The 19,000-nt window shown below is 41.9% G+C and overlaps 1 protein-coding gene across 2 annotated transcripts in view; it reads right to left on the bottom strand.

The window, feature by feature from the left end:
* The window catches only part of LOC126161504 (disks large 1 tumor suppressor protein), a 935,475-nt gene extending 927,496 nt beyond the window's left edge, over positions 1 to 7,979 (bottom strand). For both annotated transcript variants that reach the window (XM_049917405.1, XM_049917407.1), the window contains exons 1-2: positions 7,843 to 7,979; positions 6,558 to 6,778 (exon numbers count right to left, since the gene is read on the bottom strand). In XM_049917405.1, the coding sequence (XP_049773362.1) occupies positions 6,558 to 6,632 (75 nt within the window). In that variant the 5' untranslated portion in view covers positions 6,633 to 6,778; positions 7,843 to 7,979. The remainder of the gene's footprint in view (positions 1 to 6,557; positions 6,779 to 7,842) is intronic.
* Between the last annotated feature and the right edge of the window lie 11,021 nt (positions 7,980 to 19,000).

Raw genomic sequence — 19,000 nt, 5'->3', positions numbered from 1 at the left:
TTTAAAAAATCTGAACTGTAATTTGCAAAAATAGCGTGAAATACGGTTGGTTGACGAAATCTTAACGCTTTCTCGGAGCAGTTCTGGGCACGGCTAGATTTTATTTGTTGTTGTTTCGCACCACACTTTGTCGTTAGTGCAGAACAAAAATGAAAGCAGTGATTGCAAAGTTACTCGAATTACGCTGTTTGCTTTCGTTGTTCGTATTTTTTCGACCATACATAGTGTTGGCGTGCTTTATTCAACTTCACTGTTCAGTGCGTCATCAATATTAAAGTAGTACTGGCACTGAAAATGATAATTGTGAACTCAATCTGTATCTGCGTTTCCGTTAAGCGTTCGATTGGCTACAGTAAACGAAACTATTGTTTTCTTTGCGAAATGTTTTGCACCAATGCTGTAATAAATGTTCAGCGTCTCATCGAGGTCAAAGATATTAGTAAAATCTCATATCAGTATACGAAACACAAACGGCATGATGAAGCATCAAAGACCGGAAGCACAACAAATTAATGGTTGCGTAATAAGCATCAGTTGGTTGGTCACTGTTAGGTCCAGTTTAGATCGCCATAAATATGGTATTTTTGGCATATCCGGAGGATGTGAAACTATGTGTCAGTGCAGTTAAGGCAAAAAGTGTAAACATTTTGTAGCCCAGAAAAAATGAGCTGGTTGTGCCTATTTTAAGCAGTCGAGGAAGTCTGCATTGTGAACTCACACAGCAATGAAACAGGAAAAACTAAAACGTAAACGCCACTCATGGATTAGGTCTCTGTCCTGTTCCGATTTGCCGACTACTACCTGCAACGCAGTACGACGAGCAATTCATGATCGGGGGACATGTGATCAGCATGTCGGCAATACCTTCAGCCATTGTTGCCAGTAAATGAATCCTGATGATGCCACTACTTCTTTATTCAAGTAGCTCCACATCTGGCCTCACAAGGGCTGAGCGGGCCGCGTACCAGACCTCCGTAACACGGGAATATCTGAGGAGGTGCTGCGAATCGAACGCAGGTCCTTCCGCATCGCAGGCAGCATGCTAACGTTTCTTTTTTTTTTGTTCTATCTGTTTCTTCCACTTTTTTTTCTAGAAGATGGCTAGTTCCTTGACCAAACACAATGAGCTACCGTGCCGCCTACATTCAGCTACGAAGGCGGTCATAGAAAAAAACTTTGGTGGTATTTCGTGCGACTTCACAAAAGGAAAAAAGTCAGAAATGTTCAGTACTACTCCTTTCGCCACAAAGCGCACAATGGTCAAAAAGTTGTCTAAATTTATACTTCCAAGTGACACTAACACCATCTACAAATCCTTATGTCGTCCATGTTGGACTGTAGTAAGGAAATGCTACTGTTTGTGACACTAAAAGTTCAAATACAAGAATTATCTGCCTCACACTCTTTTATTTTATCCCACGAGGGGTTTTGAGAGTGTCCACTCTCATCTTCAGGCGGAACAATGATATTATGTTACGTTTTTGGTAGTTGGATGCAGCCACTTTTTGTTATGTATGAGTATGAGGCTGTGGAGATCTCTTCTGAACAGCATGTTGCAAGGCATTCCAGATATGCTTAATAATATTCATGTCTGGGGAGTTTGGTGGCCAGCTGAATTGTTTAAACTCATAACAGTGTTCCTGGAGCCACTTTGTAGCACTGGACGTGTGGGGTGTCGCATTGTTCTGCTTGAATTGGCCAAGTCCGTCGGAATGCACAGCAGACATGAATGGATGCAGGTGATCAGACAAGATGCTTACGTACGTGTCACCTGTCAGAGTCGTATCTATACGTATCAGGGGTCCCATGTCACTACAACTGTACACGTCCCGCACCACTACAGAGCCCCCACCGGCTGGAACAGTCCCCTGCTGACACGCAGTGTCCTTGGATTCATGAGGTTGTCTCCAAACCCATAGACGTCCATCCGCTCGATACAGTTTGTAACGAGACTCGTCCGACCAGGCAACATGTTTACAGTCATCAACTGTCCATTGTTGGTGTTGACGGACCCAGGCGAAGCGTAAAGCTTCGTTTCGTGTAGTCATTAAGGGTGCACGAATGGGCCTTCGGCTCCGAAAGCCTGTGTCGATGAGGTTTCGTTGAACTGGTTCGCACGCTGACACTTTTTGATGGCCCAGCACTGAAACCTGCAGCAATTTTCGGAAGGGTTGCACTTTTGTAACTTCGAAAGGATTCTCTTCAGTTGGCGTTGGTCCCTTTCCTGCAGGATCTTTTTTCAGCCGCAGCGATGTCGGAGATTTGATGTTTTACCGGATCCCTGATGTTCGCGGTATACACGTGAAAAATCCCCACTTCATCGCTACCTCGGATATGCCATGTCACATCGCTCCTGCGCCGACTATAACGCTACGTTCAAACTTACTTAAATCTTGATAACCTGCCATTGTATGAGCAGTAACCGATCTAACAACTGCGCTAGATACTTGTCTTACATAGGCGTTGCCGACCGCAGCGCAATATTCTGCCAGTTAACATATCACTGTATTTGAATACGCATGCCTGTACCGAGTTATTTGGCGCTTCAGTGTAGATCAGTATATGAGAAGGCGAATGAAAGATATAGGCTAGTTTTTTCGCGAGAATTTTCGAAGGCATATAGCTCTTGTTACGGAAACAGCATACATTTTTCTAATGCATCCTATCCTAGAGTTCTGCGCAAGTTTTTCTAATCCTCATCAGGTAGGCAAGCCACCAAGACGACGTCGTAATTCAAATGGGGCAGAATGGAGGCGTTGGGCCCTGGAAATTCTCTTGGGTAAATATACAGAATCGGTTTCGAGGTGGACTTTATGCTCCCTCCTTGGTATATCTCGCGTGGGGCTCGCGAGAATGAGATAACAGAGATACGGCGCTTATCTCACTACATACGCGAATGAAGTAGGACCAGCAGCGGATAATATTGTTACGAAGTACCCTCCACCAAGCACAAGCTCGCGGCGTACGTCTTTTGATGATGTAAATGCCGGTGAAGGAACATTCGATTCCCGTAGAAGAAAAAAGTTATTGCCCATCATGGACAAAAATGGAATGCAAGTCATAATATGTGGCACTTGTGTAGAGCAAATAGGACGTACATACGCCTGGAGGTTTCTGCCTACACCTTGCTGTTGCAAGCGGACGTTACACCATAACATGGACACACATTTGTATACAGCGAACTGGCACGTCAAAGATTGGACGGCAATTCACGGTTTTGTGGAACGAAAAAGTGGACCGTTAACTGTTTCGATTTTGCTTCTCTTTTTCACAGTTTAGTACACCGTCGTCTTATTGTCATGCCTGATCGATGTTCAGTTTTTGACGAGCCATCCACTGCACTGAGCCATGCCATCTTACCGCTAAACCTGAAGGAGGGGAGGGGGGGGGGTTGCTATGAGGAGTTTCCCTTGTAAGCAGGTATTCTCTCTCTCTCTCTTTCACTCTCTCTCTCTCACACACACACACACACACACACACACACACACTTAAAAACAAGACAACATATGTACTGCTAAAAACGAAATTCCCAATATATGCCTTGTCTCTCGAACATATTACATTCAACCATAAACAAAATGAATAATAAATTACAATGCGTGTAACGACCGCATTGACGTATTACAATTGATGGACTTAATTTCTGCTATACAGTGAGCATTCCATCCCCTCCTTTCGCTCTTTTTCATTTTGAGGTTAAAACTCACTTTTTTGGTTCGTGTTTGTTTTCAGATAAGTGTGTTTTGGAAGATGATTCTGTCTTGAGCAATCGCCGTTTTTTTCTCTTTTTTTCACCCACACATGTTTCTGTGAAGTTTCACGATCACCTTTGGGTTCCTTTTGTTTACTTTACTATTGTTCATTTAGGTGTTTGGCGTCTGCACTGCACATGGCAGAAAACTGCATGAACATGAACAACGGCATTAAGAAAATAAAGGGAAGTCAATAATAATGGTGAAACTTCTATTATATACTTATGAGTGAAAACATAAGAAAACCGTGTTTGCTTAAAGCCAGGCCCCCACAACCGCACGAGTGGTCGACTGTGAAGAGCGGACAAATTGAATAGCTGGCTGGCGGCCATTAGAGTGGTAAACTGACGCGCGGATTTCGAATGTTTATACATCGCTTTTGGTTATAAAATGCCTTCCCTAGAGTTAGGTCACAAACATAATGCCTCATTTAAATACGTTACTACAATATAGTTTTTAATTTATGAACAAACAGCAACTAGTCACTGTTTATGAATTTATGTTACGTAGTACATGGAATCTGCCGTAGCTAAAAGTTATGCACTGGACCCCTAGCATTTTTCGTAGTTCATTTACGATAGATGTACGCAAAATGCATCAAAATACTCGAAGATTTGCCCACTATGTTAATAGATATTTTATGACTCTACCTTGCTTTAGATTTTATGACGAAAAGTGCGTTATATATGGCGTAGTGCTTCGGCAACTCACGACCAAATTATCAAGTTTCAACCTAACCTAGACCATGAAAACACTACCGATCAGCCAGCTACAACAAACAAGACTTCAGGCAGGCATCCAGTATCGCATTAGTCACAATATTTACTTTCGAAGATGTACACTTCAGTTTATATGTGTGATTTTTTCATATAATAAATAAAACTCAACAACTTTTCCATCGAGAGAAGTTGTGAAATCAGATTACAATTACACACATTCAGTTGCATTTTATAACGATAAAAAGCCTGCTAACTCAAATTTCGTGTTGCTTGCAACTCAACTTTTATAGTTAAAATAAAATGTGGTTCACAAAGAAAAATTTATCTTCTGCTGTATATGGTCTGGAAAACGAAAGATGGATGGAACAGCATCATCTTTCAGCTATTTACGTAATTTTCAAGGAAACAACTTTCTTCAAAATGATCGGAACATATAAAATGGTATTCTGTCGGTCGGAATCTTGCCTCCTGACAGCGTGTAACCATTTTTGTAACAGCTGTGGTTTTGAGAAAGGAAACCAGCAAATGTATGCACAGAAATTATGCTAATACCGTGTTACAAAAACATTTACTAAGCAAGTGCACTGACATACAAAATAACTTAAAATATCCACATACCTGTGAAATGTAATATTCGTTCCTTTCTCGAATTTATTTGTACAATTAATCGCTGCACAATTCTTCACCATTGTAGTTCTTTTGATTGGAACGTACAAACAGTAGAATTACGAGTAACAAATACTGTATGTACGCCCCAACAAGTATACAACGTTGAATCAGGGTCTTCATAAACAACAGTACTACAGAACACATCAGACTACAACCACTATAATGGCGTCCAGCCGAAGGTTCAAATTGTCCCACGACTGCAGCGCCATTAGTGAGTCTAGTATTTTTTACAAGGTCTTTGCTTAAAGCAGACACCTCTTCCACAACATATTTATTCTTTGGCACTGTTTTGTCTTCGTAAATTGACGTCTTTGCATGTAAACATCCTTATGGCCGAATGATTTAGGTGTATGTGGTGCTCTACATAGTATCTTCAATATTTTGAAAAGCGTTTAATCTTACTTATTATTCCCTGAAATATGAAAATCTTCAAAACAGTCGAGAGACTAAGGGCTTTCGATGTAAGTACCGGTTATACAAATCTAGCTCAGGTCTTACCTTAGACAGTTGTTTACGTTCGCAGTTATGTCCAATTACAGTAAAGTAGTTCTCCTTACACAGTTTTTTTTTACAGTTGAGCACCATCATCCTAACGAACTTTCGCTACAACGAACAGCCAACATAGCATGGACACCGTACGATAAACGCAATTATAAGCTTGAAAAGCTGTCTGGCGGTAACTACATCGAGTCGAAACCGTTAACGGTGCTATTTGCTGTTAATAAGTAACATTATTAACTATTATGATTGGTTACTGTTTTCACTATTGGGTAAGAATTAACCTCTCTGTCCATTCATTGTAGCAGCACGTAAGTTTTGTCTAAAGAAACAAGTTATGACAGAACTGTGCTTAGCTTGCTTCTTTTGTTATGCAGTTTTTTAAACCTGGATCGGGGTACGTATGACACCTCTGACGCCCATCGCCGGCTATAGGACATAACACTATCGCCGTGGCTGCAATACTCGCAGGTGCGCGAGAAGAGAAAGGAATGAAGATCGTTGGCCGGCACGGGCGTTGCGCCCTCTCTTTTCCCCACAAGAGGTTTGGCAACGGGGCGCGAAGCTGGTTCGCCGGCCTGCTAGAGTGGAACTGGCTTGCTGCAGCCAGCATAGCGGGAAAGGAGAAAGGGGGGGACTCGCCGGGCGACGCAGGAGGTGAATCAACGCCGCCAGGGGCAGACGAAAGCGAGACGATGCGAAGTAAAGCGAGGCGTGCTGCCGCGTGTGCAAACTTGGCGTGCAAAGTACTGCTTCAGCTGCTTGCCGCCCTACTGCAAAAGGACGGCGCCTATTTAACTCCTGCTCAAACGCGAGGCTTGCGGAAGCTCAAATTGCTGCTGGCATCAGCTAACGGCGCACCAAACTGGGGCAGCGATTCGGCGTAAAGTGAGAGGCTGTTTTGTTTTCTTGTTCTTACCGTGTCTAGGTTGAAGAGCGAAGACACCTTCTTCATGAAGCCATCCTGCTGGCGCTTTTTCCGGCGGCTCGTCATCGTTGTCTTGTCACACAGTTACGGCGCTGCTGTTGCCGAGGTTAACAACACACGATTATTATTTCTAAACTGAGTGTAACGTTTCACTTTTACGCCGCATTCATCACTTGTGTGCTACCGCGACGTCATTTGAGTCAACATCCGACCTAGAAAGGAAAACACATCTTACACACAACCGGCTGTACTCTTAGACCCAGTAACCTATTGATCTTTAGAAATACCGTCACCGTTTTCTATCGCTAGAGTGATGCCACAACTTAAAAGTGTATCCACCACCCAATCGAATCCGATTTGATTAACTAACAGCTGCTTTCCAGGCGTGAAAATGTCATCGAAACTGCAATAACTACTTCAATCCTGCTTATAATTAAATTGGGAATCCGATATTTTAAGTTATATGTAGAATACAGCAAGGTAGCTGCTGTTACTGTACAACGAAATAGCTTTTGGCGAACACTACGTGCCAGGAACACAACAACCATTACTGTATATCGCTTTAGTTGACGCGAGCATCGGTGACCGATGACATGAATGACAAAAAATATTGCCTGCGGGCCAACTTAAAAAAAAAAATTAAAAATGAGACTATAGCTTCACCTTCTTGCGCACTGAAAATAGCCTGTATGAATACTAATGGTGTACAAAATCCATTTTTCACGACATGAAAATTACGGGAACAAATCTTTAAAGATCCACTGATATGACAGCATAAAGTTACTCTAAATAGCCGTTAATATTTTGAAATCCCTAATAATATTATTTGTAAACAAATGAACAGTTTCTGTTTTGACAGCACCATATGATAAACTACTCTAACAGAATAAAGGTTGTTTGTATATAATCACTTTGCCTGGATACTACAGGAAATTGTCAGCTGCTTATAGAAAGTACAGTGAACGGTATTCCGATTCGTTAACGAGGGGTAATTTGACAAGATAATGCAACGAAAGATGAAAAATCCCGCCGGAAGGAAAAACTGCGGTTGGTAACACTTATACATCCTCTTACGGAACTCATACCTACAAGAACTAGACGTCGAACTATACATTCAACATCCACCACGCATTTTAAACAAGCAGAGAAAAATACGGTGATGCTTTCATTCGGAAGCGATTCCAGACTTCTTAAATAGCAACAAGGTCACACACGGCAAACTCGAAAACACACACACTTCACTCGAAACATTCACAAGACTATGTGTGATACATACACTGGTCACCAACTGAGTCAAAAACCGATAAAACACTTGCTGAAATACAACGGATCCACTCGTTTTGAACGCGACAGCTTCAACTGTTTAGAACATGGCCAACTACTTGTTGCTTACGTTGCTGGCTGCCGCTTTCGTCACAGGCCCGAAGCCGGCGCGTAGCTGTCTCCCGAAGTGCAACGGAAATGCCCGAGCTGGCTCCGACGAGTTTCAGCTTCGCGCTACTCTCCAACCTAAAAACATTGTCTCGGAGATTAGTACAGCGGCGGCCAACAATACGATGGTGCCGACGAGGCGTCTATAACAAATCAATGCACAACGAATACTGGAACGTGTTTTTCGTTGAGTTATGTAGGAATCATTTTTCATAGCCTTTCGAAAGTACACACGTCCACCCTATCGGTGTGGACTGAGCTGATTCAGCTCAGTAGGCAATCTGAAAATTATCTGACTTGATGAGAAATTCTGTTTTAAGGAAATTCTCTTGTTCAGATAAGCGAGCCACTGCTTCCTGTAAGAATGATTTATGTTGCCTGAAAACCTGCTGGAATTATTTCTGGTATTCCGTACACCGTTTGAGCCCAACAATAATTAAATATGGTATGGGGTTGCATCCTAGCGACTGTTGTTAACTTCGAAGAAAAAATTAAGTTGTTTTCAGAAGGATCAAATCACAGCGCACATCGGGCACTTTCCTACTCCTCACGTGAACAGACACTGTTCTGTTAAGACAACGCGATCTATCTGGTAGCAATTACGGCTACTAAAATTTCCACCTATCGACTGTGCACACATCACACCCAAGAAGGAAAATAAATTCGTTCTTTTCGAAAGAAAATATGCAGGTCAATTCAAAATGAAAATAGCGATTACAAACGACTATAACTGTTTAATACACAGTAATACGTCGATAAGAATCACATAGAATGCAAAAGCAAGTTCAAAACTTCGAACTTCACAAGCGCAGTGAATTCGAAGGTTCGTACAATTTTAAATAAACGCCTCCCAAACCGCTGGATATGTCGTGTTGGACATGACTGCTCTGGGGCAGCTAGATATTCGGACTTCGCAGTAACGGATTTCTTATTATGGGGTTATGTCAAAGACCTAAAGTCCTTCTATATGTGCCTTCTTCGTCGGAAAAAATAATACGTGAACCCAAAACGCGCGTTTCTAATACGCTCGCATCAGTGGCTCCACATATGCCTCAGAATGGAATATCGCCTCGAGGTTGTTCGTGCGAGCAGGGATAGTCACCTTCAAAGTACGAAAAATGATGTTGATGCTCTTCACGTAATCACACATGAAAAATGATACTTGAAGTTTCTTTTAAGTTCTCTGTAATTTTTATCGATGTATCGCTATGCGTTAAATAGTTATGGCCGTTTGAAATCGCTATATTATTATTACAGTCGCTATATTATACACTGAATTGCCCTCTGTTACTGCCATCAAATTGCAGTCACATCTGGAATTGTATTTATTCCCACCATGGGTGCGGATTACCTACTACTCTTCACCAGTTTGTACAAAGGATTGCTCTCACATTGGAAGTAAAGAAGTTATAATTTGTTCTCACAGTTAACAAAATTTAAAAAAGTAAGTGTTATGTATAAAACTGACATATAATTTCTGTACTTACGTTGTTGCCAAAGCAATTCCATGCTGTTGTGAGTAAATCAAACAGCGTATGGCACATTTGACGCATGTTTACACAGTTCAAAAACGGCTTATGGTGCCATAGCGAGGAGTTGTAAACGTTGTTGTTCAACATTGCTTCATAAATATATGTCAAAAGCAAATAACACAGAAGCGCCAAAGAAACTGGTATAGGCGTGCGTATTCAAGTACAGAAATATGTAAACATGAAGAATACGGCGCTGCGGTCGGCAATGCCAATATAAGACAAGTGTCTGGCGCAATTGTTAGATCTATTATTGCTGCTACAGTGGCAGGTTATGTGGTGTTGTAGTCGGCGCACGAGCGATGGGACACAGCATCTCCGAGGTAGCAATGAAGCGGGGATTTGCCCGTACGACCATTTCACGAGTGTACCGTGAATATCAGGAATCCGGTAAAAAATCAAATCTCCGACATCGCTGCGGACGGAGAAAGATACTGCAAGAACGGGACCAATGACGACTGAAGAGAATCGTTCAACGTGACAGAAGTGCAACACTTCCGCATGTTACTACGGATTTCATTGCTGGGCCATCAACAAATGTCAGCTAGCGAACCATTCAGCGAAACGTCATCGATATGGGCTTTCGGAGCCGAAGGCCCACTCGTGTACCGTTGATGACTGCACGACACAAAGCTTTGCGCCTCGCCTGGGCCCGTGAACACCGATATTGGACTGTTGACGACTGCAAACATGTTGCCCGGACGGGCGAGACTCGTTTGAAATTGTATCGAACGAATGGACGTGTATGGGTATGGAGACAACCTCCTGCATCCATGGACTTCGCATGTCAGCAGGGGCCTGTTCAAGCTGGTGGAGACTTTGTAATGGTGTGGGGCGTGTGCTTTGGAGTGATATGGGACTCCTAATACGTCTACATGCGACTCTGACAGGTGAGCCGTACGTAAGCATCCTAACTGATCACCTGCATCTATTTATGTCCACTGTGCACTCCGACGGACTTGGGCAATCCCAGCAGGACAATGCGACAAGCCACACGTCCAGAATTGCTACAGAGTGGCTTCAGGAACACTCTTCTGAGTTTAAACACTTCCGCTGACCACCAAACTCCCCAGACATGAACATTATTGAGCTTATCTGGGGTGCCTTGTAACGTACTGTTCAGAAGAGATCTCCACACCCTCGTACTCTTACGGATTTATGGACAGCCCTGCAGGTTTTCATGGTGTCAGTTCCCTCCAACATTACTTCAGATATTAGCCGAGTCCATGCCGCGTCGTGCTGCGGCACTTCTGCGTGTACCAGTTTTTTTTGGCTCTTCAGTGTTGTTGTTCCTTCCATTTCATATCGCTTCGGAGTTTACCTGTAATGTAATAGGATGCAGTCGTGTTCATTCTCAGGTATTGTACTTATGATTTATTGAACGTAGCAACATTCCATTGCCTAATGTGGCATGTGGCCTAAAGTCACTGTAGAATAATATAAATCATAAAAGTTCGAATAAAACAATTATCAGGATCAACCACTATTTTTATCTCGTCCTGTTCCGCGTTTCGACAGTTTACACTCTTATCTTCAGGTGAAACAATGATATTATGTTACGTTTTTGCTTGCTGGATGCAGTCAGTCGTTGGTTGTGGTTTCATTTTGCTACAAAAAGGTATCACAGGCACTTGTTAGCGTAATTTGGCACTAAAATTATATATTTTAAACGGCGATAGTTACTTATACGTTTCTGTAGCAAAATGAAACCAAAACAAACAACTGGCCGCATCCAACTAGCAAAACCGTAACATAATATCATTGTTGCGCCTGTTCACATCCTTGGCTTTTCAGGGTATGATAAGTAAACGAGTTTCTGCAGAATCTGTGTATTTGTATACCTAAATGGAACTATTCAAGACAGATAAATACATTCTCTTCATTTACTATCGATTTTTGTTTGTTTTGTGTGCGTCACGTTTTGTGGTGTGGAAAACTTCAGGACGATAGTAACTTTCGCATGATCTACCACTGCCAAGAAGCAGTAGCTCCATGGAACTTGGATGATACGAAGCAAGAACAGCACAGATGTTAATTGAAAGAAATACACATTGGGACGATCAGAAATGACACTTCTGTTCAAAGATTATAACAGCACTACCGTCACCACGATTTATGGTGGTCTTCATGACCTTACAAAAGACCTCGCATTATTCTTGTGGTGTCACCGCCAGACACCACACTTGCTAGGTGGTAGCCTTTAAATCGGCCGCGGTCCGTTAGTATACGACGGACCCGCGTGTCGCCACTGTCAGTGATTGCAGACCGAGCGCCGCCACACGGCAGGTCTAGAGAGACTTCCTAGCACTCGCCCCAGTTGTACAGCCGACTTGGCCAGAGATGGATCACTGACAAATACGCTCTCATTTGCCGAGACGATAGTTAGCATAGCCTTCAGCTACGTCATTTGCTACGACCTAGCAAGGCGCCATTACCAGTTTATATTGAGACTGTATTTATGTATCATCAAGAGCGATGTTCTCCAATTATGGATTAAAGTTAAGTATTCCAGAAGCTATGTACTATTTCTGGCTACTATAATCCCTTGTCATTTTCCAGACCTCACGCCAGCCTGCGTGAGCTTAAACGCGTGCCTTTCGGCTTCCTCCAAACTCCGTGAATTGGCTCCTGCCAATTCACAACAATTCTTATTAGTGTGCGTTATCACCACGGACAGCAATGCGTACCCCCATGCAGAAAATAAGGTCGGTACGGAATTCTTGAGGTAGGGCGTCGCATTTCTCTACCAGTGCACTACTGGGTGGTCGTTGGTGGATGTGGGCGTGCTGCAGTGAGTCTCTCCAGCGTATCTCGCAAGTGCTTGATAGTGTTAAGTCGGGGGAACGGGCAGGTCAGTCAATTTGCGGAATGTCCTGTCGTCCCTAGAGTTCCTCCACCTGGGTTGTTCGATGTGATAGCTCATTGCTATCTTTAAAAATGGAGCCCGGCAGAATGCACCTCTGAAAAGATGTACATTGGGGAAGAACGCAATGTCACAATAACGTTGTCCAGTGAGTGTACCGTGTGCAAAGATTTCGAAGTTAGTAAGCTGACATAACATTGGGCTTCCCCACATCATAATACTTGGACCACCAAAACGATCATGTTCGACAACGTTGGTGGGCGCATTACGTGCTCCCACCAGGGTACGTCCAGCGCTGTCAAACATGGCCGGTTTGATGGTCCAGGTGTTGTGGTGTGGGGAAGTATGATGTTGTGTCAGCTTTCTAACCTCCCAATCTTTGAAGACGTCCTACTCACCAGTCAACGTTATCGTGACGCTGTACTGCTTCCACAAGTGCGTGTTTTCAGAGGTCTGTTCGGCCCATACTTAATTTTTATGGATGACAGTTTTTACGAGGTATTTTCTGAGCATTATGGTGTGTGGGACTATTGGTCTCCAGTAGTTCGTTACAGAGTACTTGCGTTTAATTTTAAAGCCCCATATAAGTTTGTACCTGTACGTCACTGAAAATATCTGCACAACAGTGCAAATGTCGACTGTGTTCCTTGTGTGCCTTGTTTGGAAACAATTTTTTCCATTAATTCAAGTTGTTTTTCATTAGCAGCAGTAATTCCCTTTCCCTCCCTGACCTCCAGCTAGCATTCAGTACTGCGCGGTTCTTTCTCGGGTTTGTTTTGCCGGCAATGTTAGTTGTACGTTAACAGACGCTGTACGTCCTACCGTGATCGTGGTGGTCGATATTTTGAACATAGCTCTATGGGAACATTCCTGTATTTCCTTTGTATACTGCTTTACACTGAGAGAACAGGTTAAACGCTCTGCGGTAAATGTATGTTTCATCTGAGGGTTGTTGCGTTACTGTGTTATGTTTTACACGTTTTCGAGTTTTTTTTCGCTGTTTCGAATGTATATTCGCAGAAACGAAGGTAATTGAGGGGAATAAACCATAATATGTTTTAAAAGACCGCGCGCAGAATCACGGTTTAAGAGAGGAGGGGGGGGGAGGAGGGTCTTAATGCTAGTTTCCTATTTGAGCTAGCATCAAGCGGCAGACGGTTTTTAGTTTAGTCCGGACCAGCAACCATTTGCGTAGCCATTCGAAAATCTGTCTAACTGTAGCTATGTTGCAGTATATTAACCAAGGTTTGAACGACGAACCGGACCTAGAGCACAGGCAAATTGTGCGAATCGACTAATTCCTTTTGCAAAAGATGTTACTTGTTCACCTTTTGGGTTTCCAGCTATTGTACTTTTTCCGTGTTTTCAATGGATGCCCTAACTCGTTAATAAAATTCATTTTTACATCGTTTGGATTGGGATGACAAGTTGTCAGTGCAGGAACTATACAGACGTTCCTGCAAAAACGTAGAATGTATAGACAAAGTAAGAACAAAAACGAACAAAAATTGTATTTAGGCCTCATTTTGTTAGTCGGCCGCGGTGGCCGAACGGTTCTAGGCGCTTCGGTCCGGAACCGCGCGACTGCTACGGTCGCAGGTTCGAATCATGCCTCGGGCATGGATGTGTGTGATGTCCCTAGGTTAGTTAGCTTTAAGTAGTTCTAAGTTCTAGGGGACTGATGACCTAAGATGTTAAGTCCCATAGTGCTCAGAGCCATTTGAACCCCACTTTGTTAGATCAGTTATAACCTAAAATATATTCACTTTTCACGGGTTTTCAATAAACAAAAGCTACTGATGATGGCACATAGGTGCCGAAACATGTTTAGGTAACAAGGAAAAAAAGTATGTTTCGCACAGAATTCAGTAGACGTTACTTGGGCTGAAATCAATGTTCAGCTGATGGCATCATTTGTATGTGCTCCATTCGAATTTCACGTGCAAATACACGCAGAAGACCTGTTTTCCTGGAAGGCCGTTGAAGTGCGCCACTTATATATGTCAAACATGTGAGAATCGTTTTAGACTGCGGCAGTGTACGAAATACAACCCGATTCGTGTAAAAAAGAAAACAGCAACTAGTAACTGTTAATAACGCTGTGTATTTACAAAAATAGCCCCGTTATCGGTTTTGGACACACAGGTTCACCTTCAGATAGCTGTTCAAGTTTATTTACATTTCTTATGGTTTATACTAGTTGTCTGAAAATGAATTTGTCGAGTCGAAACCGATATCAGCGCTATTTGTGTAAATAAATAGCATTGTTAACAATGGATAGTTGGTGTCTTCTCCTTTGCCCAAATCAGCTTACAAGAAGTTCCTTATTGCCATTTAGAAACAGTGAATTTCCTGGTATGGCACTTAGTTTATTAAGAACGTTCAGTTTTCTTTATTTTTCCCATTATTTTCGAGATGGTGCGTTGAGAAGCACAATTTTGTGCTATCAGAATACATTTTCAGTATTTTGGATACGAATCAGTTGTGTACATACAGAGATACTTCGTCTTTTTCATTCGCCTGACAAATGTGAGATGTGGCCCTTGCAGTGTTTTCTATTTCCACTCTTCAGCTGCCATCGACGAAGCGATATCTGCGGGAAGAACAAAGAACTTTGGACATACAGAAGCAAACAACGACGGCAAAAGAAGCTTGTTGCTGGTTCGGATACTACGCGGTTCCGGAAGACGGTGACCAGCTTCATTGGTCCGGGGTAATATTAGATTCACAAGACCTGAGGCACATGTGACGTACTTGTACAATTTGTTGTAACAAAATGACAAAAAATGTCATATTGGTGGTTAAAGAATTTAAGAATTTGATTCTTTTCGTATCACAACTTGCGTGCTATAAAGATAACGACACACTGAAGATCTATAAAAACACGTCGTTCATGGTACGATTTGTTACAATTAAACGTCACATAATAACTTATCAGCGGTTAAAGAATTCGTCTAAGCTACAACACAGAGTCAAAGGTTACGAAAGTTCATCGTGGTGTAGTAGTTGTAAGCATGCAGTTATAAAGTTTAAAGCAACTGATTAGCGTCTAATTTAACATAAGTATGTTCTGTAATATTCGATGTTGTTATACATATAAGTGTGCTCTCTCTCTCTCTCTCTCTCTCTTTACAAATTAAGCATGAAACACTAAAATGCCAGTAAATATTCAACAAGTTGTTCATTTGGTAAAACAAAATAGATACGACTTAGAATAAGAAACTGGAGCATGGAGACCGAATGACCACATCATTCAGCACCACACATATGGACTAACAACACTGGAAATTGTAAGCAACATCAAACGATAATTTAACCTCACGAAATTTGTGCTACGAAAGTTGTTTCTAATCTGAAAAACAAGAAAAAACACGACAAAATGTAACATAGCAACATATTGTAACTACTACATCGCACATTTATTATAGGCATAAAAAGAAACATGTATTACAGGCCACCGAAGATGCTTCATAAATAAAATAATTTAAACGCGTATGGCAAAAAACAAACTGCCTTTCATTTAGTAGCAGAGACGGAACATACCTCCATGAATTTTGAGGGAACTAAGGAACGACGGAAAACGGAAAAATGACTATTAAATGGTAACTTAGTCTCATCCGACTATAAAGTCTAAAAGAAAATTTACAAGGTAGTTATTTTAGAAGACTTATTTTCCAAACAACAAAATCTTCAGTTAAAACACATATGAGGACGAAACGTATACTGATACAGGTAATGGTACAGGAATGTTCCTGTAGCTGTATTTCTCATTTTTTCAATTACTTTTTTTTAAGTGAAAAGGTAGAAGCTTATTTTTCTCGCAGTGAACTGTAATTTTTCGCACAAATTGGAACATACAGCACACGACCAGCACACTTTTACCACTGGGGGGAGGGAGGAGCTTACTTTTAAAAACTTTTCGTAGTACATATCTACACACTGAGTATGAAGTTGGCAGCTTCTCCACTTTCAAAGAAAGGAAAGGCAGAAATGGTTTCCAAAACTGCAATGAATGTACCAACTGAAGATATGGGCTGCTGCTTTAATTCGTGTGCATGAATGGGTAAGATAATATGTATTTACAATCATTTTACGGTTTCAAAAGACTGTTATTGTAGCGCTACGTTTATTATTCTGATGTGCAAAGGACGTATAATTTTGTATATGTAACGAGACGACATTGTAATAAATATTCGGTCCTCAAGTGAATAAACAGATGAGTTAAAACGAAGTCAATAAGCAGGTCAAATGCAATACGATGAGGTAAGATGTGACATTTCCACTGGTGCGCAACCTATAAATACGTTTCCATTTATTAATACTAATGAGGCACGCACAATGACTGTGCATCTGCAGACAGCATTTCTCAAATGAACATAACCCGTTTGTGTAATTGGATATTGAAAACAGCAACCAGTCTCATTAATTCTAAGAATCACGACAGCAAGTATATCAGATGTGAGCTTCCAGCTACGGAGAGCTCACTGCGCTTGGACGGGTTACACTCATCCCACAAGACTTCCCGCAAACGTGACGACATTTTGACGTCACACGCAATATTGAAGAAGGAAAGAACTTTCTATCGACTTTCGTGACCGTACGGTGCACAACACGTGAGACGAACGTTACTTTCAAGTCGACAATATCAGCCTAGATGAGAGAGAACTGGAAATTGCGCTTTTTCTTTATTGCAGACTTCGTTAACACCGAAACTGCGCTGTTTATAAATGTGTAAAAGGCTGCATTCATATGGACTGGGCTGTGGATCAGGGACAGATTTCAGTGTTCTCAAGAATTAACTCCGTAGCTTACTGAAGAAGTTGTACTGTTCTTCCTACTACGTCTTTATCTCCACTAATGTGAGACGACTTGCTGATTTACAAGCAAAAACAAGTTGAAGCCAGCCAGCACTGAATCCATCTAAGGTATATACTCAAAAGTGTGCATTAACGAGTCTCAACAACATAAGTTTGCTTTTAAAGCACTGAAAATTAGTTTCAGGAATTAGTCTGTAATTACGAAGGGCGGGTAGCCATTCTAGCAGATGACTTAGAGCGGCAGCTCATTTAACTAATGTTCTATGAATAAATGCTGTTTCAAAACGCCAGCACATTGAAGGACTCTCGAAAACGCGTCGGTATTGGTACAACGTATTGTAATAAAAAATCGAAAAATGTCATATTAGTGGTTAGAAAAGTACTTTAACTGAAGACGTTCTTGTTTGGAAAAGAAGTCTCCTATAAGAACCACCTCGCAAGTGTACTTTTATACTGCGTAGATGGGTGGGACTAAGTTATCTTCTCATTCTTTTGCAAATGTGTCAGCTTCTCCGTGCTTTTTTTCTGAGTGGTAGCTTTACTTTACCAGACGACCAACGTGCTTTAAATATTTAGTAGCATTTGCGTGTTCTATGTTTAGTTTGAATTATTGACAATAGCAACTTACTCCTGAGAGAGCACACTTGTATGTGCGTAACATTCTATATGACGGTGTATACTTCTATTAAATTAATAATGAAGTCATAGTATTGAAGTCATGGTATTATTAAGAAAAAGGGGAAAAAATTGGAGGTGCCTGATGAATCCGCAACGAACGATCTTCCACTTTTCAATTCCACGCTCATAACCGTTACATCACGATGACGTTTCAAAAATTTAGACTCTGTGCTGCAACTTAGAAGTAATAAAAGCTGTAACCGCCATTAACTCATTATGTGGCGTTAAATTATAATAATAATATATCGTACCAAGAACGACGTGTTTTTATAAATCTTCGATACTGCCTGTGACATCAAAATTACGACATGTTTGCACAATGATGATGATGATGATGATGATGATGATATTTCGTTTCTGGGGCGCTCGACTGCGTGGTTATCAGCGCCCGTATAAATGTCCAGTGTTTTGACTGTCCAATTTCGCCACTTTTGCGAATGATGATGAAATGATGAGGACAACACAAATACTAAGTCCCCGGGCAGAGAAAATCCCCAACCCGCCTCGGAACGAACTCAGGTCCCAGTGATCCCGAAGCTTCAACGCTAGCCTCTAGCCACTTTTTTGTTCAAATGGTTCAAATGGCTCTGAGCACTATGGGACTTAACATCTTAGGTCATCAGTCCCCTAGAACTTAGAACTACTTAAACCTAACTAACCTAAGGACATCACACACATCCTTGCCCGAGGCAGGATTCGAACCTGCGACCGTAGCAGCAGCGCGGTTCCGTACTGAAGCGCCTAGAACCGCTCGGCCACAACGGCCTGCAAGGGTAGTTCAAATTTGCATATAGTCTGCAGTCCCATTCCGGAATGAGCAACCTCGACGTTGCCAACATTTCCGTCTACGTTGCAGAAGGGTAGTCCTTGTTTCACGTTTGCAGAACCCTGTCGCACGTTGCGTCGTTAGTAATTTTCACATAGGCCGTGTCACTCACGATCGAAAAGTGGATGCCGACGATGTCGACAGCCGGGATCTTGGACTCTTCCTTTAAAAAGCGCTCGGCATCGAGTGATTTTGGTCTAGCAAAGTCGTTTCTAAAATCGAGTCTCAGTGTTACTTCTGGGTATTGATTCGCCACGATTTTGTCGCACTACGGCGTCACGTTAGTGTCG

Source organism: Schistocerca cancellata, chromosome 2, assembly GCF_023864275.1.
Source record: "Schistocerca cancellata isolate TAMUIC-IGC-003103 chromosome 2, iqSchCanc2.1, whole genome shotgun sequence".
Classification (NCBI taxonomy): domain Eukaryota; kingdom Metazoa; phylum Arthropoda; class Insecta; order Orthoptera; family Acrididae; genus Schistocerca; species Schistocerca cancellata.
The sequence above is the reverse complement of the archived record's forward strand: the minus strand, read 5'-3'. Positions and strand labels throughout refer to the sequence as shown.